The following is a 24,930-nucleotide window of genomic DNA, read 5'->3' as shown; positions in this document are numbered from 1 at the left end:
CCAACATAAATCATATTTAATTATTAAAAACAAATAAACAATGGTTACGCATTACGTTACTTGTACCTTCAGCAGTTTCACTTGTAATTCACATTTCTTTGACAAATATCAACAAGTAATCAACCGGTCCCACTTTTACACTTTTCTAATAAACCTTGGTCCCACTTTCAATATTACAGAGTACTCCATTAGTTGAAAATATATTTGTTTATTACAAATACACTTCCATGTATATATACATCACTAGATCTATAACAATTTTTATATACATGTATGTGAGTAAATTAGAACCCTAAAAAAGGGGGAAATTAACAGAAACACAAACATGGAGGAAGGTGTGAAAATGAGTATGAGTCAAAGTATCGGAAGAAGTATTAGTAAAAGTTTGAGCCGAGCTGCCGGAAGTTGGCGCATGGAAGATGTGTTTGCGACCGGCGGCGGAGCGAGTCACGACGGCCGGAGTAGTCGTCATTCGATGGAAGATGAAGAGGCGTTACGATGGGCGGCGTTAGAGAAGTTGCCGACTTATAATCGGTTACGAACTACAATTTTTAAATCTTATATTCCGGCCGATCAACAGGAGGTACCTACTGAACAGATGTTACTTGATGTTCGTGAACTTGATCCACATGCTCGTCAGAGTTTTATTGATAAGATTTTTAAAGTTGCTGAAGAAGATAATGAAATTTTTTTAAGGAAGTTTAGAGATCGTGTTGATAAGTAAGTTTTCTTCTTAATTCATTCAAATTAATATTCATATATCATATATAATATAATATGTTAGCAGTTCAGTACGAACAAATTAAAAAAAAAAAAAAAATACTCCGTAATGCATCTTAACGTAAATTTCAAATAAAAGTAGGAAATGGATGCTGTAAATTTACAGTTGAACATGCAGAGCAGCAAATATTTTTTTTATACTTCATATGAATTCTTAAAAGTAATGACTAATTTATACTAGCATTTTTAAGATGTATGTAGATGAATTTATTGATTTTATCATCTTTATGTAAGAATAATGATGCGTTGTTATTGTTATTATTTGTATATTAATATTAATACTTATTGTTATCGTATTTGTTCATAATGACAGTTTAGGATGAAATTATTGACAGATTAGATGAACGTTAAGATTGTATTATAAGTTGATACGTATTAGTTTAAGTCGTTATGAACAAAAAAAGTCAACTTTGAGATTAATTTAGTCAACGCGTCATTAATTATCGATAAATAGGTAGTACATGATTAGAGTAAGTTTTGGGATTATGTTACATAAACAGAGAGTTTGAAAGTCGACTAGCTACTGATCTAAGTTTCGGTTGAAATTAATGAACAAGTAAAGTCAACATCGAGACTTTTTTAAGTCAACGCTTAATTACTAATGAACAGTATTATTTGTATTATTGAAATGGTTACAGGGTTGGAATCACGCTTCCAACGGTAGAAATTCGGTATAAGAATTTGTCGATTGAAGCTGATTGTCATGTTGGAGACAGAGCACTTCCAACTTTGACTAATACAGCAAGAAATATCGTTGAATCACTTTTAGCTTCAATCGGTATCAGTTTCTCTGAGAAAGCGAAACTTCGCATTCTTAAAGATGCTTCCGGAATTATCAAACCAGGAAGGTTCGTATATCTTAAAAATCTGTGTCAAATGTTACGAAAAAAGAAATTGTAAATTAAAATATGTTAAATGTTACAGGATGACACTGCTGTTGGGCCCACCGTCTTCTGGTAAGACGACGCTACTGTTGGCTTTGGCTGGAAGACTGGATCCGAATTTAAAGGTTGACGGAGAGATAACTTACAACGGTCATAAGTTGACTGAATTTGAGCCTCGGAGGACATCGGCGTACATCAGTCAAAACGATATCCACGTAGGAGAAATGACCGTTAAGGAAACTCTAGATTTCGCAGCAAGATGCCAAGGGGTTGGCTCTCGTTTAGGTAACCTAACGAACATTTTTTTTTAATTTTTTTTCTTTTCGAAAAGTCACTTATTTGTAATAAATGTGAAAATTAGAATATATATAGATTGTGAGTTTATAACCGAACGATGGAATGTAGAAATGTTAACGGAGCTTGCAAGAAGAGAAAAGGAAGCGGGGATTTTTCCGGAAGCTGAAGTCGATCTTTTCATGAAGGCAACCGCTATTGAAGGAGATGAAAGCAGTTTGATTACTTACTACACTCTCAGAGTAAGTTGGACTAGCTTAAGAAAAAATTATATCTTGAGTCTTCTAATCAAGGTTTCAAAAATCGCTACGCGGGTAGTAGTCGGCAACTCGTGGAGTGCTCGGGGAGTACTCGGAAGTTGACTAAGTTTGACTTTGACCAATTTTGACCGAGTTTTGACCAATTTTGACTGATTTTCCGAGTAAACCCGAGTTTTGACCATTTTCCGAGTAATCCCGAGGTTTGACCAAGTTTGACTGAGTTTGACCGAGGTTGACTGAGTTTGACCAAGTTTGACCGAGTACTTGCCAAGTACTCCCGAGCTACAAAAACTAAGTACTCGTTGAGTAATTCCGAGTTATGCAACACTGCTTCTAAATATTAATATATCTATTTGTTTATGTTAAATGAAAACAGATATTGGGGCTGGACATTTGTCGTGACACATTTGTCGGAGATCAAATGAGGCGTGGTATCTCTGGAGGACAAAAGAAGCGAGTCACCACAGGAGAGATGCTTGTAGGACCCGCAAAAACGCTGTTTATGGATGAAATATCAACAGGTCTGGACAGTTCCACTACGTTTCAGATCGTGAAGTGCATGCAACAAATTTCGCACCTCACTGAGTCAACGGTCTTTATGTCCCTACTACAACCTGCTCCTGAGACGTTTGACCTTTTCGATGATATCGTCTTATTATCTGAGGGCCAAATTGTGTATCAAGGTCCACGAGAGCACATTGTCGACTTCTTTGAGAGTTGCGGTTTCAAGTGCCCCGAGAGAAAGGGAACTGCTGATTTCTTGCAAGAGGTATGAATATCTTTATCTGATTATGCATAACACTTATATTTAGAGTAAATTATGAATAACACTCTTATATCTGATTATGCAAGAGGTAAATTTCCCCAAAATAACTGTGGTTTACATGAAATTACACCAACGTTCTTAACATTTGTAAATTACAGCTAGCAATAGTCCCTCTGGTTTTCAGGAAATTACACCAATCGTCCTTATCTTTTAAAAATTACATTGATAGTCCCTGATTTTTCAAATAAATCATGGACTATCAACGTACACTTTTATATGACGATCAATGTAGTTTCAAAAGATAACGATGATTGGTGTAATTTTATTAACACCACAAGGATGGCTGTTGTAATTTTTGAAAGATAAGGACGGTTGATGTAATTTCATGTAAACCACAAGGACTATTAGTAAAATATACTCTCAATTAAATTAAAAATTAATTAACTTTTGTATTGCGATAATAGGTTACGTCTAAAAAGGACCAAGAGCAGTATTGGGTAGACAGAAGCAGACCATATAGATATATCCCAGTGAGCGAGTTTTCTCAACGGTTCAAGAGTTTCCACGTCGGCGAAAAGATGCAAAACGAGTTGGCGGTTCCATACGACAAGGCCCAAAGTCACAAAGCTGCGCTAGTGTTCAAAAAATTTTTAGTACCGAAAATGGAACTACTTAAGGCCTCATGGGATAAGGAAATACTACTAATGAAGCGAAACGCTTTCATATACGTTTTCAAGTCTATTCAAATCTCCTTTTTATCGTTCGTTTGCACAACTTTGTTTATTCGGACCAAAATGCACGTGCGGAATGAAATAGACGGGGCTTTGTACGTAGGAGCACTACTTAACAGTATGCTTATTAACATGTTTAATGGGCTTGCTGATCTTTCGTTTACTGTCATGAGGCTTCCTGTTGTTTACAAGCAACGGGACCTGATGTTTCACCCCGCGTGGGCGTTTACACTCCCTGCCTTTTTGCTTCGTATTCCGATATCGGTAATCGAGAGTATCATTTGGACTGTTATTCTATACTGGGGTGTTGATCTTGCACCTGATGCTAGCAGGTAACTATTTTTTATATTTTTATTTTGTTTTATTTTATTTTTATTATTACTCTGTACGCTAACGAAATATGTTTGTTTTACAGATTCTTCAAGCATCTATTGTTGGTGTTTTTGATCCAGAACGTTGCAGCAGGACTGTTTAGGTTGATTGCTGGAGTTTGTAAGACGATGAACATTGCGAATACGGGTGGATCTGTTGTACTTCTGCTTATATTTTTGTTGGGTGGTTTCATTTTACCGAAAACTCAAATTCCAAACTGGTGGGAATGGGCTTATTGGCTATCTCCCTTGTCTTATATCTTCAAAGCCATTACCATCAACGAGTTCCTCGATTCTAGATGGACCGGCAAAAGAGTAAGTCACTATTTCTTAAAAAAAATACTCTTATCAATTATGGGGTAGAACAAAAAAAAAAAACTTTAACCATCACAAAGTAGCCCACTGGTTGGGGCCTGACATCCTTGCAAAAGGTCTCAGGTTCGAATCTTGTGGTGGCCAGAGAAGGGTTGGAAACAGCCAGGGAGATCTTGTGGTGGCCAGAGAAGGGTTGGAAACAGCCAGGGAGTAATCCTGATGGGCTGCGTACAATACAGTATGAGGTTGGATTACTCGCCCTCCCGCGTTACCTGAACAGAATTGGGAAACTTTTAGAACTTAATTAACAAAAAACTATTATGACGAAATTAAATATATTCTACATTTTCGCAGAGTTCGGACAATTCAACCAACTTGGGATTCGCAGTGCTCAAAAACTTGGACATCCCAACTTCAGAAAGCTCGTACTGGATCGGTGCCGGTGCTCTTCTTGGTTTTGCGCTTCTCTTCAACGTATTGTTCACAGTTGCTCTTGCATATTTAGAAGGTAATTTCCGGTGGCGTAATCTCATTAATGTAATTATATAGCTGTAATTAACCTTTTCTTTTGTTAATTTAATTTAACTAGCCCCTGGAAAACCACAAGCAATTATCTCAAAGGAAGAAGCTTCAGCCAAGGAAGGTCATGGTGCTGAAGAAATGAAACAGATAAGCCACAAGCCCGATGCAAACGGTGTATCCAAAAAGGGAATGGTCCTTCCATTTACTCCACTTGCCATGTCATTCGATGACATGAACTATTACGTCGATATGCCTAGTGTACGTTCCTTACTTCATATCATTATGTGAACATTTTAAAATAATTATTAACATGAGGTTGAAATTGAATGATTGTATGTTGATTTGTGACGATTAAACAGGAAATGAGGGAACAAGGTGTGACGGAAAATAGGTTGCAGTTGCTTCGTGATGTAACTGGTGCTTTTAGGCCTGGGGTTTTAACAGCATTGATGGGAGTTAGTGGAGCTGGTAAAACGACGTTGATGGATGTTTTAGCAGGAAGAAAAACGGGCGGTTATATTGAAGGAGATATTAGAATATCTGGTTTTCCAAAGAAACAAGAAACGTTCGCAAGAGTTTCGGGTTATTGTGAACAAACCGATATCCATTCTCCCACAATCACTATCCATGAATCTTTGATCTACTCCGCTTTCCTTCGTCTCGCTAAAGAAGTTAGCAAGGAAGAAAAAATGGTAACAAAATCACAATACAAATCGTACATTAATGAATATATATTCTTAAATAGTATACTTAGGGTATGTTTGGTAAGGAGCTTTTTGGAGATGCTATCTTTTATGAAAAAGCTCGTATTTAATAAATAACTTCGTTTGGTTAAAGAGCTTGAAACATTTATACGAAGGGAAAAGGCTATAAGCTAAAAGCTACTAGAACTTGCGTTTGAGAAAAAGCTCTTTGCTTTTGTCATTTTACCTTTTTTTTAAACAGTTCAGCTACCCAGAAAACATCTAAATACATCTAAAAAGCTAACAGTACCAGCTCCCCCAGCTAAGAGCTGGCAGCTACAAGCTACCAGCTAATTTTACCAAGCATACACTTATACCATTAACATTCAAATTTATCTAATGTTGATCCCATTTGTATGAATTCAGACTTTTGTGAGTGAAGTGATGGAGTTAGTGGAACTCGACAATATCAAGGATGCAATAGTGGGACTACCAGGAGTTACCGGTTTATCAACCGAACAAAGAAAACGTCTAACGATTGCAGTCGAGCTCGTCGCCAATCCTTCAATCATTTTCATGGATGAACCAACTTCCGGGCTCGATGCACGAGCAGCTGCTATCGTTATGAGGGCTGTCAGAAACACTGTTGACACAGGACGAACCGTTGTTTGCACCATTCATCAACCTAGCATTGATATCTTCGAATCATTTGATGAATTATTGTTATTGAAAAGAGGAGGACAAGTTATCTATTCAGGACCTTTAGGACGGCATTCTCAATCGATCATCGATTACTTTCAAGCAGTTGACGGTGTTCCTAAAATACCTGAAAAATACAATCCGGCTACATGGATGCTTGAAGTCAGTTCCGGAGCTGCAGAGATGCGGTTAGGTGTCGATTTCGCCGAGATTTTCAGTTCATCAACTATGCATCAGTAAGTACTCTACATTGTTACCAGTTAGTTATTACATGAGCTTATACCTGGCCAACGACGGGTTAAATTTGGGTCAATTGGGTCAAGATTTCGGGTTGAGAGAAATTAGGTCCATGACCCATTTAGACCCATGACCCATTTCGACCCGTTACCTAACCTGACCCATTTAGACTCGTTTAAAAATCTGACATGTTTGACCCATGACCTATTTCAATCCAAAACCGTTCTGACTGGTTACCTAAACCGACCCATGACCTGTTTGCCAGGTATACATAAGTAATTTGTCAACTGATAATAAATAAATAATGTGAATTTGAATAACAGAAGGAACAAGGCGTTGGTGAAGGAGTTAAGCGTACCACCTGCGGGGGCCACCGATCTTCACTTCGAAACACAATATGCTCAATCGACGTGGGGTCAATTTACATCTTGCTTGTGGAAGATGTGGTGGAGTTACTGGAGAAATCCCGATTATAACCTCGTGCGTTTCTGCTTCACCTTGCTTTGTGCAGTTGTGGTTGGGACAATCTTTTGGAAGATTGGTAACAAAAAGTAAGTCTCTCTCTACTGTTTTATTGTTTATAGACTCGCATTCGTTCATTCAAAAGCTGGTTTTCTAATGTATTATTGATTTAACGATCTTAGGTCTACAAACAATGATATAAGCACAGTCATCGGAGCCATGTATGCTGCTGTATTTTTCGTTGGTATTAACAATGCCCAAACAGTGCAGCCCGTTGTTGCAACAGAACGAACCGTCTTCTATCGTGAAAGAGCCGCCGGGATGTACTCATCACTACCATACGCCATGGCACAGGTCACACTTTCAACATAATTTTGTACCATTACAAATTTTAACTATAAAAATTAGATAATGTTTGATACATTTTCAGACAATGAATTTAAACAATCTTTATTCTTTCAGGTGTTTGTAGAGATACCATATGTATTGCTTCAATGTGTGTATTACACTGCGATTGTGTACACCATGGTTTCGTTCGAATGGACAGCGGCTAAATTCTTCTGGGCATTTTTTATCAACTTCTTTTCGTTCCTTTACTTCACGTACTTCGGAATGTTGACTGTCTCGCTCACACCAAATGATCAAATAGCAGCCATTTTCGCAGCCGGGTTCTACCTTCTCTTCAATATCTTCTCCGGATTTTATATCCCGCGACCCGTAAGTCTTCTTCTCCTTTTTCTTCAAATTTAAATTATTAACAAAAATCATTATTACCATTGTGTATGAAAGATGTGCAAAGTTCCACGTTGGTCCCACGTACTATTAGCACCACACACAGGGTTGCATAACTCAGTATTATTACTCGGTTTTTACAACACTGTCGGCGAGTACAAAACTTGGTTTTACCCGGAAAATCGATCAAAACACGACCAAAACTCGGGATTACTCATAGAATTAGTCAAAATTAGTTAAAATCGGTCAAAGTCAAACTTGGTCAACATCTTAGTACTCCTGAGTTGCCGAGTACTCCCTAATAAGTCCCGACTGAGTACTGCCCGAGTAGTGATTTTTGCAACCTTGGCGACACGTCATTCTTTCCTCATCATTATACTACATATTTTAGAAGCTCGAGTTGTGACATATTTTTAAATTTCAGAAAATTCCGGGGTGGTGGATTTGGTACTACTGGATCTGCCCAATGGCATGGACCGTATACGGATGCATTGTATCTCAATATCATGATGCTAACCACGAGATCTTGGTGCCTGGGATGTCACCTAACCCGACGATGATAGCGTACATCAAAGACTACTATGGTTTTGAATTGGATTTCATGGGTCCCGTTGCTGCAGTTCTTGTTGGTTTTTGCGCGTTCTTCGCCATCCTCTACTCCTTTTTCTTAAGGACTTTGAACTTCCAAATGAGATAAGAGAAGAAAGCATGTACTCATGTGTGTAATGTGTCTATAAATTTTTGATGTTGAAGTAAAACTTTTTTCCATCTTGTTCACTTTTTTAATTTCAAACACCTTCGGGTTTGTATTGTATTTATACATTTAAACTTTTGTAGTTTTCTGAATTAAAACTTTAATTGTTTCTTGTTCTAAATCTGAAACTTATTATTTGTGGGTTCCATTTGATCATATTATTTCACTTATGGGGTATTGCTGATATATCCACATTTTGATTTATACAATACAAATAATTATGCATTAGTTACTTGAATTTATCAAAAACTTAAGTGGAAATCTCACCCATACACCCATAAAATCAGGAAAGCTGGTGTGGGCTCGACCTGCAACTAGTGGTTAAGCTGTAGCCATTGGCCAATGGACCAATGAGAGTCAACTCTCAATCATGCAACAACAGAAATTATGTTTTAATAATCTTGTACCTGTTATATTTCAGTAGGCTTATAACTAACTTTAGTGGCCTGGTTCAATATATTCAAATTGAAAGAACCAATAAAAGAGAGATGTATTGTAGAAAATATAGGAGAGAAAGAGGTTGAAGAGGTGTGATGTATTTAATGTATATGTGTGTTTTTGTAACTTACATTATGCACATATATATAGTACAAATTTTACTATCCATATTTGACTAATTACCATCCATATTTAACTACTAAATTTACAACACTCCCCTTGGATGGTAATTTTTTTTAAAGAGCAATTAATACTGCCTCATTAAAAATCTTGCTAAAGAAAACCCAGTGGGATAAAACTTTAGCTAAGAGAAAAAGAGTGCAGCATAGAGTGGACTCCCCCTCAAGTAGACAACGCTGAGTCGTCACATCTTTTGAACTTGCCTCATGCCAATATTGTGAACGTATGTTTTGAAAACAGCGATTGACAGTGCTTTGGTATAAAGATCAGCAGAGTTGTTGATTGAACGTATCTCATTTTAATCTGGTTGTCTTTTACGAGATCTTGAGTATATGAGAAGAATCTGAGGTTTTCATCTGAAACTGTATCATCTAAATCTTTTATGTACAAGTTTGACCCTTGTGATTTGTCTACAGTCTACTTCATGGTTTGCTCAAACTGTTGTTTCAATTCCTATTCCCTTTCAGTCTTTTTCTGAGCCTTACCAATATACCATTCTTTTCCATCAAACTTATGACCGTTAAGACCGTTTATAGCTTTAGCGCCTCGTCAGCATTTATGTTTTGTTCTGTCATTTTTGATACTCTTCTTTCATTTGTACTATGTAAGCTGTATTATCTTCATAGATAGTTGTTGGGCTTTTATAGCGTTCTAGTCCATAAGAATCAATAATGATTTGTATCATTGATCTTAACTAAAATCATTCCCGAGTAGCTTCATGTAATGCAATCACTTCGGCATGATTTGATGATGTTGCAACAAGTGTTTGTTTTGAGAACGTCATGATATTGCGGTGCCTCCATTTAGGAATACATATCCAGTTTGAGATTTAGCTTTATGTAGATCAGATAAATAATCTGCATCTGTATAACCAAACAAATCTTGTTTCGAGTTGTTAGAATAAAATAATTATAAATCAGTAGTTCTCCGAAGGTATCAAACTATTTGTTTGATCCCATTCCAATGTCTTTTGGTAGGGGCTGAGCTGAACCTTGTCAACAAATTAACTGAAAAAGAAATGTCAGAACTTGTATAATTTGTAAGATACATAAGAGCCCCAATTGCACTAAAATATGGAACTTCTGAACCAAGAAGATCTTCATGATCTTCTAGAGGATGAAATGGATTAGTATCAATATTAAGATCTAACAACCATATGAGTACTTAATGGTTTTTGTCTTGTCCATATTAAAATATTTTAAAATCTTTTCGGTATAAGTTGTTTGATGTATAAGTAAGTCATTAGTTATATGCTCAATATGTAAATCAACGTAATACTTGATTTTATTTTTATTTTAAAATATTTCTTTAGAAGTTGAATGGCTTCATAGATTTCTTTATTTAAGATAATTGATATAAACAGCTATGATCACATATCCGAACATTGTTTTTATAAAACACACGTGCAAATAAGTTTATAAGTATACCCTTTCTTATCAAGTAGTAATTTAATCGATTATACCACATACGTCCCGATTGTATAAACCCATTTAGAAATCTTTGTGATTTAATGGAATATATTCCATTGGGTTTTGCATTAGATGCTTATGATACCTTAACCCTTCAGGTATATTCATATATATATCATTATTAAGTGATCCATACAGATAAGTAGTAACAACATTCATGAGATGCATTTAAATAACTACCAGGTTGATTAAGTATCTAATAAGTAATTATATTCATTATAGGAGGATAAGTTTTTCTCCTAATTCATTTCTGGTCTTTGTGGGAAATCTTGAGTTACAAGTCTAGTTTTGCCTTGTAACTTCATTTGCACATTTCTTTTCGGATAAAAATTCATTTGTATCCCATTGTTTCACATCTTTAAAAGTGATAACGATTGATCCAAAAACTTTTCTTTTATTGAGTGATTCTAATTCAGCTCGTATTGCTCCTTTCCGTTGAGTTCAATCACGTCTATTTTGATATTCAATGACAGATTTTGGTTCCAGATCATCATCTTTATTCATGATGTCATTGTAACATTATATGAAAATATCTCATCAAGATTTTTCATTTCATTTCAGTTTCATAATATTGCATAATTTATTGCAATTTATGTATTTACATTTATCAATATCCTCTGCAGAAGGAGTATTGATTTGTGGTTCTTGTTGAACACTTTCTTTTACCTCATTATCAGCTGATTTTCTTTTTCGAGGATTTTTATCTTTGGAACCAATTGGTCTCCCACGTTTCTGCCGTAGCAAAGACTCATGAGTGACATTATTGCCAGCTTTTGTAATTTCAATTCAAGCTGAAGCATTTACTGCTGGTATATATGATTTAGTCACTTATTTTTTGTATCTTTAAATGCATAAAGTAATTAATTTGCAAGTTCTTGCATATGCATTATATTTGAACTTTCTTTTCGCATTCTTTTGTGCGATGATCAATATTCCTTAATTGATGTTCACACCATGAAACATCATTTTATTTATATTTCATTTCTCCCCCTAATATAGGGAACAATGTTTCATTAAAGTGACAATCGACAAAACTTGCTGTAAAAACATCACCCGTCATGGGTTCAATATATCTTATGATTGAAGATGTTTCATATCTAACATATATTTCAATCCTTCTTTGAGGAACCATTTGTTGTGGTTGTTCAATTAAAAATACACTGCACAACCAAATGTTCTAAGATGGAAAATATTTGGTCTCCACCAAAATTAAGTTGGTAATGGAGAATATTTATAACTTGCACTTGATTTAATGCGAATTAATGTCACATCATGTAAATTTACATGTCCCCATATAAATATTGAGAGTTTTGTACTCATTTCTAATTGTCTAGTTATTAGCTGTAAGCGTTTATCTATTGATTCAGCTAAACCAATTTTGTGTATGCACATGAGCAACTGGATGTTCAACAACAACCCTTGTAGACATATAATAATCATTAAAAGCTTGAGATGTTAACTCACCAGCATTATCAAGTCTCATCCTTTTAATGGTGTAATCAGAATAATGTGTTCTTAATTTAATAATTTGTGCAAGAAACTTTGCAAATGTCATATTATGGCTTGATAACACACAAACATGAGACCATGCGTTAGATGCGTCTATTAGAAAAATGGTCCACATGATGGATGAATTGGTCCATATATATACCATTGAATTCTTTCAAGAAACATTGGTGATTATTTCTCAATGTGCTTTTCATTAATCGCCATATGTGATTTTCATTAATCACCATATGTGTTTTTCGTTAATCACTATATGTGCTTTTCATTAATCACTATATGTGCTTTTCATTAATCACCATATGTGATTTTCATTAATCACCATATGTGTTTTTCATCATATATCATTTTCACCATATGCGCTTTTAATCATATGTGCTGCGCTTTTTGTCATATGCACTTTTCATTATATGCGCTTTTAATTATATGCGATGCGCTTTTCATCATATGCGCTTTTTATCATATGCGCTTTTAATCATATGCGCTTTTCGGTGCTACATAGATATTTCTCATTTTCGATTATCATTGACTGATAATCATATCCATTATGATATATATCAGAGAAACTTAACAAATTTCTCTTTGATTTGGGAGAAAACAAGACATTGTTTACCAAAAAATTCGTACCATTTGGTAATATGAAATTTTGCCTTTTTCGTTTCTTATATCAAGTTTGCAAGAGCTGATATAGTATTTATAATTCCTTCATTTGATTTAAATCAATGAAATATTTCTTAGATTTGATCATAGTGTGTATGTTACTACTATCTGCAATACATAGGTCTTTACCATTTAATTGATGTTGTATTTCTGCAGGATTCATACTAAAACTTCAAATAAGATAAGCAAATAATGAGTTATATTTCAGCAAGATAATCAAATTATATTACCTGCAAACAAGTTATAATCTGAAGTACATAAAAGATAACACTTAATAAAACATATGCGTTATGGTCTAAAATCATTTATTTATGAGTGATACATAAAAAACTAGGCATCTTAGAAAATTCAAACCATTCAAGTCTCAAGGTAGCTCAGGGTTAATTTAATCAAGATTTGTCAACAGATTCACTCTCGTTTCTTTTCTTTTGGGACTTATTTGTAGAGCTAAACAAGATGTTCATGTATTCAAGAAATACTAGACTGATGATCCACGTTACCAGATCATTAATAAGAATCTCCGGAATTCTTATAAGAGCGTCTACTAGTATCTTTAATTTTATTCTTTCATGGATCACCGTTATTATTATTATTATTATTTTTTTTTTTGATAATTAATATCGTATCTATCTTTGAGTATTTTCCATAATACACTTGGATTTTCGATCATATAATATGTAGATTCTAAGGAATCGTCAATATATTTGCTAAGAAAAATACTTACTATTGCTTTCTCTTGTTCGGAATAATTGTTATTTTCATTCAGGGTTTCTAAAATACCGTTTGATTCGAGATGTTTTTCTACATTCATAACCCATGTTAAGTAGTTGTTCCCACTTGTTCTAAATGAGCAAATTTAAGCCTTTTCAAATTCGACATTTTCTATTATCAAAAAGATGAATAACATAAATCATAATCAACTTCTATTCATAGACAAATAATAAAATGAAATTAGAATCATTATAAATTCATAAGTAGCAAATAACAGAATAATGGTATGATTACAAATAATAAAACCACAAGGGCAGGATAGAATATAGGTTCACCCGGTGGTATATTAGCAACAATGATGATAGTTAATATGACCAATACAATAGGAAAAATCATCCTTGTGTGAATCATTTTTACAAAAACTTATTGAGAGTAGTAATCTGAAAAATGAAGATTGATTTGTGAAAATGTGAAAACATAGATGTTTATTTTATATTTGAAAAATATAGTTGTTGTAACGTCGTCAGTTGACGTTAACAACCGTTATGTATATATGACCGTTGTAACGTCGTTAGTTGACGTTAACGAATAAAGTCACTATATCAAAACGCGTATGAGTAATATAAAGGACAAGATTTTTTTTTCTTATTTTAACTTTTAAGATTTACTTTTAATAAAAATACAAACTACTTTTTCTTATTTTAACTTTTAAGATTTACTTTTAATAAAAATACAAACTACTTTTTCTTATTTTAACTTTTAAGATTTACTTTTAATAAAAATACAAACTACTTTTTCTTATTTTAACTTTTAAGATTTACTTTTAATAAAAATACAAACTATTTTTTCTTATTTTAACTTTTAAGATTTACTTTTAAGAATAAACATTAGTATGCATGAAATAAATACTGATTAATTGCATAAGTAATCATAAATGTTAGATAACATATAAAGACCCCATCATATTCGTTGAGACGACCCGACCCAATCCATAGGGACGAATACAATAACATATGATAACATTGCGAAGTACTTGACCTCTATATGATACATTTTACAAACGTTGCATTTATTCTTAAAAGGCAAACTATCATTACATCAATATTTGACATTTTCGTCTAACATTTCATAATATCCAAATGACCTAATCTGTCATTTACTTATTTATATTCTCTATTGAACTCCAATGACTCGAATGCAACGTCTTTGTATCATGGCTTAAAAGGTCCCAAGTAGTGTCCTTAACATGAGCTAATGCACAGCGGAAGACTTAATTCATACCTGAGAATAACATGCTTTAAAACGTCAACATAAAGTTGGTGAGATATATAGGTTTGATGCTAGCAGCGTTATAACAATGGAACACAAGATTTCATATATAAACATTTTAATAAAAATATTCTAAGTGGTTGAGCACTTGGTAACCATACTTAACATTTAATCACGTCGCATATTCCCTTTATTATGAAATCTTACTACACCGTACCAAGGTGTAGTCACGAAACGAAGTACTGTGCAACCGTTGAATACTGGTCGTCCAGTCCGGTTGGGGTTGTCAGGCCCGATAGATCTATCAACAGGATTCGCGTTTACAATACCGCTGTAAATATTAGTTACCAAGCTACAGGGAAGTATGCCAGTGGTACAACTCAACGTAGAATATATTTTTCAGTTACTTGTGTCCATAGCGTAAAACATAAAATACATGTATTCTCATCCCGAAATATTTAGAGTTTAAAAGTGGGACTATATACTCACTTTTGTCTTGAAGATATGTAATTTCGACTTGGTCTCCGATTGATATCACGAACCTATCCATATATAATATATCAATACCTTTTCTTTTTTAAACAAACGTCACATATATATACTTGTTATACTTTTAATACTTTGAATAATTCCTTAGTCCGTAGTTAGCAGTTCGTTGTTAGTAATTCAATTTTAATGGTTCATATTTAGATGTTTAATAAACCTCCAATGAAATAAATAAAACCCTCATCGTATATGTATTGGTCGAGATTAATCTTGACCCACGGTACCGGTGTTGTCAAATGACGTGTTGCGTACAATCATGGGATCTTATGATTAATCTTCTCGTATTGTTTACGGGTGATCCTGAACCATATAAAATTGAATTATGAGTACATATATATAAAATATCATGTTATTTTAGAAAGATGTGATTTTATTTAATTTTTCCCAATTAATCCCGAAGTTAAACAAGTCTTGGATAACCAATTTTGTTTCGGTCATAGTTTCTTCGTTACAAATCCGTTTTCATTGATTCAACTTGCCATCTCCTTGGATCGAGTCCCTCTTTAAGACTATGAACTGAAAATACCTTGGTTGGTATTCAAAATCACACGGCATAGGTGAAACTTTAGTGAAACTTATGAAGTTAAACATTTTCCTTTATTTAAACAACCTTAAATGATTATTTTTCTAAAAATACTTATACTTTGAATTAAATCATGAAATTTTTATGTGTTAACATATTCATAAGAAATATCATTTTTCCAGAATATAAACCTCCAATTCAAAGTTCAAGATGGTTTTTAATTATCCAACCCAAAACAGCCCCCGGTTGCACTCCGACGTCATAAAAACAGTTTTTTAAGGTATTCTTTGAAAAACCAAGTTATACCTTGTTAAATTAGCATATATTTAAGTTATATTACAGGTATTGAAGTATTTTAAAAGTTAAGTTAGAAGGATCTATTTAGTTTGCAAACAAGTTTGAAATCATTCAAACTATGTTTTTGTTGTTAAAATTGTATACCATACAATAAGATAGCTATATATATATGAATCGAATAAGGTTATGAACAAAGTTACTACCTCAAGTTACTTGGACAAGATTGCTGTAAAAGAGGAGTAAAAACCTAGAACCAAAAGAGTGATGAAATTGGATGAAAGATTGGAAGCAACTTAAGACATAAACTTGAATTGAAAGTTGTATTTTTGTAGTGTTTTTGTTGATCTTTTTATGGTGGTGTTTAAGGTGATTCTTGAGAGGATTTTTGCTGGAGTTCTTAGAGAGACATGAGGATAGTAAGTGTGTGTGTTTAGCTAGAGAAATGATGTTCCAAAAATTGAAAATGGATGCATGTATTTATGGTGGTGTAAAAGGTGTATAAATTTGTAATTTTGTGAAAAGATCTTTTAATCATGTGAAATTGTCATACTAAATAACAAAAGTAGTTACCTTATACATAAGGCATGAACAAGGGCTGGTTGGTAGTGATTTGATGTGTATATACCAATAGTAAATACGTATAGAAGCTAGGTATGATACGAGTACATATACTCTAGATATACGTATAGAAATCTTGTGAAAAATGGAATGAGGATTCAAATATAGCTATCTTTTGTGAATATACTTATATTGTTTTATGTATTTAAGTCTTTAAAAGTGATTAAATACATTATATATACGATATATGTATAAACATTATAGGTCGTAATTATTTATGTCAAATAACGTTACGTATAGTTATCGTTTTGAAAGCTTAAGTTAGTAGTTTCAAAATATACTTATAACTTATTGTTATTAATACAAAATGAGATATTTAAACATCCTTAAATCATGTTAAATATGTATATATACATATATATACACAAACGTATAATTAACATATATTGTATAGTTCGTGATATCATCGGTCAAACTAGACGGTTAAACGTTATGTAAAACTCTTTTCAAAATCATAAATCTCAACAATTTAGATTGCTTATCATGTTGGTAAGTTTTAATTTATGTAAATATTAATCTTATAAGTGTAAAACGATCGGAAAAATCCGGGTCGTTACAGTACCCACCCGTTAAAGAAATTTCGTCCCGAAATTTGGTAGAGGTTGTCATAAATAACAATAGGAATGTTTTCATGACGAATATGAGGTATTAATAGAGTTTTATCATTATTGGAAGATATGGATAAAATGATTCGGTCATGTGAAGCGCACGAGTGAAGCTATCACAAAAGAATGAAATGAGTGAATATCGAATTATTTTAACCGATGTCGAGATTAGGATTGATTTCCAGAATTTAAGGGATTTAAAGAAAATCTTATGTAATAAGATTTGGTTCTTCGATGATTTAGAAAACAGGATCTCCTTTGATTTAATGCGATAATCTGTTTCGATTTCTTTGTCAGATATTTCACTATAAATCCACCTCCTTCCCTTTCTTACTTCCATACCTCACATCTCTTACTCTTCCTCCTCTAATTCATACCTTAAGGTATCCTTTAAAATGCTTCATCCCGTTCTGATTTTTGTTATACTTCTAACTTTCATATCTTTCATTCTTCTCTTTCATCTACCGCTAGAAGAATCTATTCACTTTTATGATTTTCTTGGAATTATAACGTTTCTAATTCTCCCGTGTCTTTACGTCGCCATACGTATTGATACACACGGTTTGTAGTTTCTGGGTGGTTATTGGGTTTGATATCTTTCCTTATATTTCGATGCTCCTGCTTCTGTTTTCCATAATCATTGTCATCCATAGTTAATACTCTCTCCTATTTGCTGTAATCTATACCCCAATTTCTATTTTGGGACTTTGTCCCTTCGTTTCTTCTTCCCGTCCTTGAGTCAAGCGATCAATAGTTCGAAATTCGTAGGTATGAAATTCGGAATGAACATAGCTAATGCTCTAAGAAAGGAATGGTAATGGCACGATTTTGATTTGTCAAATTACCAGAATATCCAGGAAAATAGAACTATCAAGATGATTTGTTCTTAATATGTTTCGGAATTGGATAGAATGTAAAAGTCGTGTAACATGGCACATGATGACGGTACTGTGAATCATCATATTCCATTAGAAACTTAACATGACTTACTGTAATATAATGAAGTTGATCAAGTTTCATTATATTATACTAGTTCATGCATCAGTTCCCAACACTGCTTCAGAACATTCCTATTTTAAACTTGAAGGATTTAGAAACTAACACAGTTTCCTTTATATTGTAACGCAGATATTACAGAGAGATAAATGATTTCAGATAAGGATAGTGGTGAAAATATCTTCAGAAATATTGAGGATATTTATAATGAAAGATATGATAATATCTTGGAATTTCTAATGTCGAAGGATGATGATGAAGATTGACCCGTAAGGGTTTAGATTCAGAAGCAAGGTGTTTGCTACAGAATCGTCATAATTCTTTATGTACAAGTTTAGTCCTTGTAACTTGTTCAGAGTCTCCTTCATGGTTTGTTCAATCCGGTTTTCAGTACCAATTTTCTATCGAGCGTTCCTAACACTTCCTTCTTTTATCATCAACATTTGGTCATTAAGACCTTCTACAACATGCTGCTTCGTCAGTATTTTCAAAGTTATCGGATCTGGGTCATTGGTTATCAAACCAAGATGGTTTAAGGAGAATTGTATTTTTAGATGATTAAACGCTGATGGTAATATGATGGAATATAAAAGGTTCTCCGGTAACGATGGTGAAAGAACAACGTATATATATATATCGAGATTGTAATAAGAGTAGTCTTACTGAGATATCGAAGTGGAGCTGTGACAAAATTAGTTAATTGAAAAGGAATCGCGTGATTGTTTTTGCTAATGGATGATAAGGAATTCGATACGGATACGTTTTAACTATAACTTCGAGTTCAAAAATTTTTAGGTGCATAACTGTATGCATAAATCTTTATTCCGTAGACGAGGTGCGGCTGGTTGAACTTCTCGATCGAGATGTTTTCAAGAATCATGAAAAGTTGTGAATGCGAATTGTAATCGTCAAGATACAAATGAGGTTTAAAATAGAATCAAGTGGCAAACTTGAAGGATTGTTTAGTTTCATATGTAATAATCATCACTTTAACTCATTTTTAATTGTCCAAAGTTAGCAGTCCAATAGTCCGATTGTCCAATGGTTCAATAAATTCATATATGAACTAAATATATAATATTCGAATTACTTAATACGTATCGTGACCCGTGTACTGGTCTCGGTGTCGATCACAACTCAAAGTATATATATATTTTGGAATCAACTCCAACCCTGTATAGCCAACTCCCACCTTCACATATAGAGTGTCTATGGTTGTTCCGAAATATATATATAGATGGATCAATATGATAAGTCGAAACCTTGTATACGTGTCCCGTTATTTAAAATGCGTAAAATAAATAAATATATATCATGACCCATTATACAACGTGTTGTCTCAGAATTAATCCGACGTGTTGTTGTACATGTGTCCCGACGGTATGTAAAGTACAGAAATTAAAATTGCAAGAATGTAAATTGCGATAAATTAAATATTAATCAGTTAGCTGGGAACAGTTAGCTGGAACAGTTAGCGTGTAATCCTATCACAATTTCAATTAATTAATTCATCTGTTTCTAACAATTTTTATTTTGCCAATGTTTCTTCATTATGCCACTTGTTGGATTCGGATAGGTAAAAATCCAAATATGAAATTTAAATGGAAATGGTTAATCTGGGGTGAACGGATACGTATATCGGTAATTGTAAGTAGGATAATAAATGATCGTTGAATCAGATTCGAAGAATGTACAGTGTAACTTGTTAATGTGAATTCTAAATATTCCTTGGGTACTACCCACCCGTTAAAATATTTTCATCATTAACAGTTTGTACGAATGAAATTTTTAATTACAATCTTTATGAAAATATATTTGCATATATATTTTCTTCGGAGGTAACTATGAATTTAATGAGTCAATAAAATATTCAACTCATTTGATTTATCGTTATTACTAGATTACATAATCTCCAAATCATTAGAGATTACATAATCGTCATGTCGAACGAAGAACGATACGTAAAGAAGAGGTAATCGGTGTAGAATGATATGTAGAACAAAGATCATATTCGAAGTTCAGATGATGATGTTGAGGTACGTGGTGCGGATGTGATTGTTGGTGGTGGTAATGATACGGTTGGTGTTGATGCTGATGATGTCGTTGACGTCGATGATGCTACTGGTACTGAAGATTGCGAGGTTGATGTTGTTAACGGTACTGGTTATGCTGCTGTTGCTGCTGCTGGTGTTTGTAACCTTCGCACCGTGTTCTCCAAAGCCGTCACACGAGCGCGAAGTTCGTTAATTTCTGCTAGTACACCAGGATGATTGGCGGTTGGAGTGATCGAATGAACAAGATCCGAAATATGGGATAGGATATAATCGTGACGAGATACTCGAGAAATGAGAGAGAAAATGGTTTCTCGAACAGGTTCGCCGGTAAGTGCTTCAGGTTCGTCGCCAATGGGGCAATTCGGTGGGTGAAAGGGATCACCTTCTTCTTGTCTCCAATAATTTAGTATACTACGAACCCATCCCCAATTCATCCAGAATAGATGATGAGAAATTGGTTGATCCATTCCAGTGACGCTGCCTTCGGAGCCCGAATGGAAATCCATATCAGTGTAGCTGTCGGAGTCGGAGGAATTCGAACTGGACGCGGAGTTCATCTTGTACAGTCGGGGAAATGAATTTTTGGTTTGGAATAGATTATAGGAGTTGGGTTTGGTATTCTTCAATACATAATTTACATATGTATTTATAATACTCAAAATCCCGTGAATTACGGAGAATCTTTGAAATTCGTCAGGCAATGTCTATAGCAACAGATACGCTAGGATACGAATTTTGTCTATACACTATCGATGCACCAAATGCAGTAAGACGTGTCTAGACTTAAGAATACTAAGCAGGCAATTCTTAAGGATGATAAGCAGATGATTTTCGACTAGATATGATAAGCAAAACTTTTGACATGTAGACACGGTCAAAGTCCAGACTCACTAATGCATCCTAACAACTACCAGTTAGACACACTAATGCAAGGCCTGGTTCGCTAAGACCAACGCTCTGATACCACATGAGACGACCCGACCCAATCCATAGGGACGAATACAATAACATATGATAACATTGCGAAGTACTTGACCTCTATATGATACATTTTACAAACGTTGCATTTATTCTTAAAAGGCAAACTATCATTACATCAATATTTGACATTTTCGTCTAACATTTCATAATATCCAAATGACCTAATCTGTCATTTACTTATTTATATTCTCTATTGAACTCCAATGACTCGAATGCAACGTCTTTGTATCATGGCTTAAAAGGTCCCAAGTAGTGTCCTTAACATGAGCTAATGCACAGCGGAAGACTTAATTCATACCTGAGAATAACATGCTTTAAAACGTCAACATAAAGTTGGTGAGATATATAGGTTTGATGCTAGCAGCGTTATAACAATGGAACACAAGATTTCATATATAAACATTTTAATAAAAATATTCTAAGTGGTTGAGCACTTGGTAACCATACTTAACATTTAATCACGTCGCATATTCCCTTTATTATGAAATCTTACTACACCGTACCAAGGTGTAGTCACGAAACGAAGTACTGTGCAACCGTTGAATACTGGTCGTCCAGTCCGGTTGGGGTTGTCAGGCCCGATAGATCTATCAACAGGATTCGCGTTTACAATACCGCTGTAAATATTAGTTACCAAGCTACAGGGAAGTATGCCAGTGGTACAACTCAACGTAGAATATATTTTTCAGTTACTTGTGTCCATAGCGTAAAACATAAAATACATGTATTCTCATCCCGAAATATTTAGAGTTTAAAAGTGGGACTATATACTCACTTTTGTCTTGAAGATATGTAATTTCGACTTGGTCTCCGATTGATATCACGAACCTATCCATATATAATATATCAATACCTTTTCTTTTTTAAACAAACGTCACATATATATACTTGTTATACTTTTAATACTTTGAATAATTCCTTAGTCCGTAGTTAGCAGTTCGTTGTTAGTAATTCAATTTTAATGGTTCATATTTAGATGTTTAATAAACCTCCAATGAAATAAATAAAACCCTCATCGTATATGTATTGGTCGAGATTAATCTTGACCCACGGTACCGGTGTTGTCAAATGACGTGTTGCGTACAATCATGGGATCTTATGATTAATCTTCTCGTATTGTTTACGGGTGATCCTGAACCATATAAAATTGAATTATGAGTACATATATATAAAATATCATGTTATTTTAGAAAGATGTGATTTTATTTAATTTTTCCCAATTAATCCCGAAGTTAAACAAGTCTTGGATAACCAATTTTGTTTCGGTCATAGTTTCTTCGTTACAAATCCGTTTTCATTGATTCAACTTGCCATCTCCTTGGATCGAGTCCCTCTTTAAGACTATGAACTGAAAATACCTTGGTTGGTATTCAAAATCACACGGCATAGGTGAAACTTTAGTGAAACTTATGAAGTTAAACATTTTCCTTTATTTAAACAACCTTAAATGATTATTTTTCTAAAAATACTTATACTTTGAATTAAATCATGAAATTTTTATGTGTTAACATATTCATAAGAAATATCATTTTTCCAGAATATAAACCTCCAATTCAAAGTTCAAGATGGTTTTTAATTATCCAACCCAAAACAGCCCCCGGTTGCACTCCGACGTCATAAAAACAGTTTTTTAAGGTATTCTTTGAAAAACCAAGTTATACCTTGTTAAATTAGCATATATTTAAGTTATATTACAGGTATTGAAGTATTTTAAAAGTTAAGTTAGAAGGATCTATTTAGTTTGCAAACAAGTTTGAAATCATTCAAACTATGTTTTTGTTGTTAAAATTGTATACCATACAATAAGATAGCTATATATATATGAATCGAATAAGGTTATGAACAAAGTTACTACCTCAAGTTACTTGGACAAGATTGCTGTAAAAGAGGAGTAAAAACCTAGAACCAAAAGAGTGATGAAATTGGATGAAAGATTGGAAGCAACTTAAGACATAAACTTGAATTGAAAGTTGTATTTTTGTAGTGTTTTTGTTGATCTTTTTATGGTGGTGTTTAAGGTAATTCTTGAGAGGATTTTTGCTGGAGTTCTTAGAGAGACATGAGGATAGTAAGTGTGTGTGTTTAGCTAGAGAAATGATGTTCTAAAAATTGAAAATGGATGCATGTATTTATGGTGGTGTAAAAGGTGTATAAATTTGTAATTTTGTGAAAAGATCTTTTAATCATGTGAAATTGTCATACTAAATAACAAAAGTAGTTACCTTATACATAAGGCATGAACAAGGGCTGGTTGGTAGTGATTTGATGTGTATATACCAATAGTAAATACGTATAGAAGCTAGGTATGATACGAGTACATATACTCTAGATATACGTATAGAAATCTTGTGAAAAATGGAATGAGGATTCAAATATAGCTATCTTTTGTGAATATACTTATATTGTTTTATGTATTTAAGTCTTTAAAAGTGATTAAATACATTATATATACGATATATGTATAAACATTATAGGTCGTAATTATTTATGTCAAATAACGTTACGTATAGTTATCGTTTTGAAAGCTTAAGTTAGTAGTTTCAAAATATACTTATAACTTATTGTTATTAATACAAAATGAGATATTTAAACATCCTTAAATCATGTTAAATATGTATATATACATATATATACACAAACGTATAATTAACATATATTGTATAGTTCGTGATATCATCGGTCAAACTAGACGGTTAAACGTTATGTAAAACTCTTTTCAAAATCATAAATCTCAACAATTTAGATTGCTTATCATGTTGGTAAGTTTTAATTTATGTAAATATTAATCTTATAAGTGTAAAACGATCGGAAAAATCCGGGTCGTTACATTCGTATTGATCGGAATTAATCTCGACCCATGGTACCGTGTTGTCAAATGACGTGTTGCGTACATAAAGTACCGTGTTGTCAAATGACGTGTTGCGTACAATCATGAAGTCTTATATAAATATAAATGTTAGTGAAGTTAATAAGAGTTAGATTACAGAAAATATAATTCAGGCGATATAACCGACCATATATAACTTAAATAACATAAATATAAATGTTAGTGAAGTTAATAAAAGTTAGATTACAGAAATATAATTCAGGCGGTATAACCGACCATATATAACTTAAATAACATAAATATAAATGTTAGTGAAGTTAATAAAAGTTAGATTACAGAAATATAATTCATGCGGTATAACCGACCATATATAACTTAAATAACATAAATATAAATGTTAGTGAAGTTAATAAAAGTTAGATAATTTCTTACCTTGATTAGTGACGTGTGCTTGCTTAGATAAACCTTGATTATACGGAGCACTTCGTGCTGATAACGTGTTATATTTCAGTAGGCTTATAACTACCTTTAGTGGTCTGGTTCAATATATTCAAATTGAAAGAACCAATAAAAGAGAGATGTGTTGTAGAAGATATATGAGAGAAAGAGGTTGAAGAGAGGTGTGATGTATTTACTGTATATGTGTGTTTTTGTAACTTACATTATGCACATATATATAGTACAAATTTTACTATCCATATTTGACTAATTATCATCCATATTTAACTACTAAATTTACAACATTACCAGATTTAATTAAATC

General features: G+C 33.4%; 1 protein-coding gene across 1 annotated transcript; it reads left to right on the top strand.

Annotated features, from left to right (window-relative positions):
• Positions 1 to 287: 287 nt before the first annotated feature.
• On the top strand, positions 288 to 8,582 carry LOC139867207 (ABC transporter G family member 35-like). Its single transcript, XM_071855539.1, has 15 exons — positions 288 to 720; positions 1,419 to 1,628; positions 1,705 to 1,949; positions 2,070 to 2,200; positions 2,595 to 2,987; positions 3,449 to 4,047; positions 4,131 to 4,401; positions 4,756 to 4,909; positions 4,991 to 5,181; positions 5,283 to 5,615; positions 6,033 to 6,541; positions 6,866 to 7,093; positions 7,187 to 7,358; positions 7,467 to 7,721; positions 8,161 to 8,582. Exons 1-15 carry the CDS (start codon positions 326 to 328, stop codon positions 8,431 to 8,433), a joined length of 4,359 nt encoding a protein of 1,452 aa, XP_071711640.1. The 5' UTR covers positions 288 to 325; the 3' UTR covers positions 8,434 to 8,582.
• The last annotated feature ends 16,348 nt before the right edge of the window (positions 8,583 to 24,930 follow it).

Source organism: Rutidosis leptorrhynchoides, chromosome 9, assembly GCF_046630445.1.
Source record: "Rutidosis leptorrhynchoides isolate AG116_Rl617_1_P2 chromosome 9, CSIRO_AGI_Rlap_v1, whole genome shotgun sequence".
Classification (NCBI taxonomy): domain Eukaryota; kingdom Viridiplantae; phylum Streptophyta; class Magnoliopsida; order Asterales; family Asteraceae; genus Rutidosis; species Rutidosis leptorrhynchoides.
The sequence above is the reverse complement of the archived record's forward strand: the minus strand, read 5'-3'. Positions and strand labels throughout refer to the sequence as shown.

Coding starts and splice junctions, on each gene's coding strand:
- LOC139867207 (XM_071855539.1), top strand. CDS start 326: ATGGAGGAAGGTGTGAAAATGAGTATGAGTCAAAGTATCGGAAGAAGT. Junction 2,201..2,594: donor TTACTTACTACACTCTCAGA/GTAAGTTGGACT, acceptor AAATGAAAACAG/ATATTGGGGCTGGACATTTG. Junction 4,910..4,990: donor TGCTCTTGCATATTTAGAAG/GTAATTTCCGGT, acceptor TAATTTAACTAG/CCCCTGGAAAACCACAAGCA.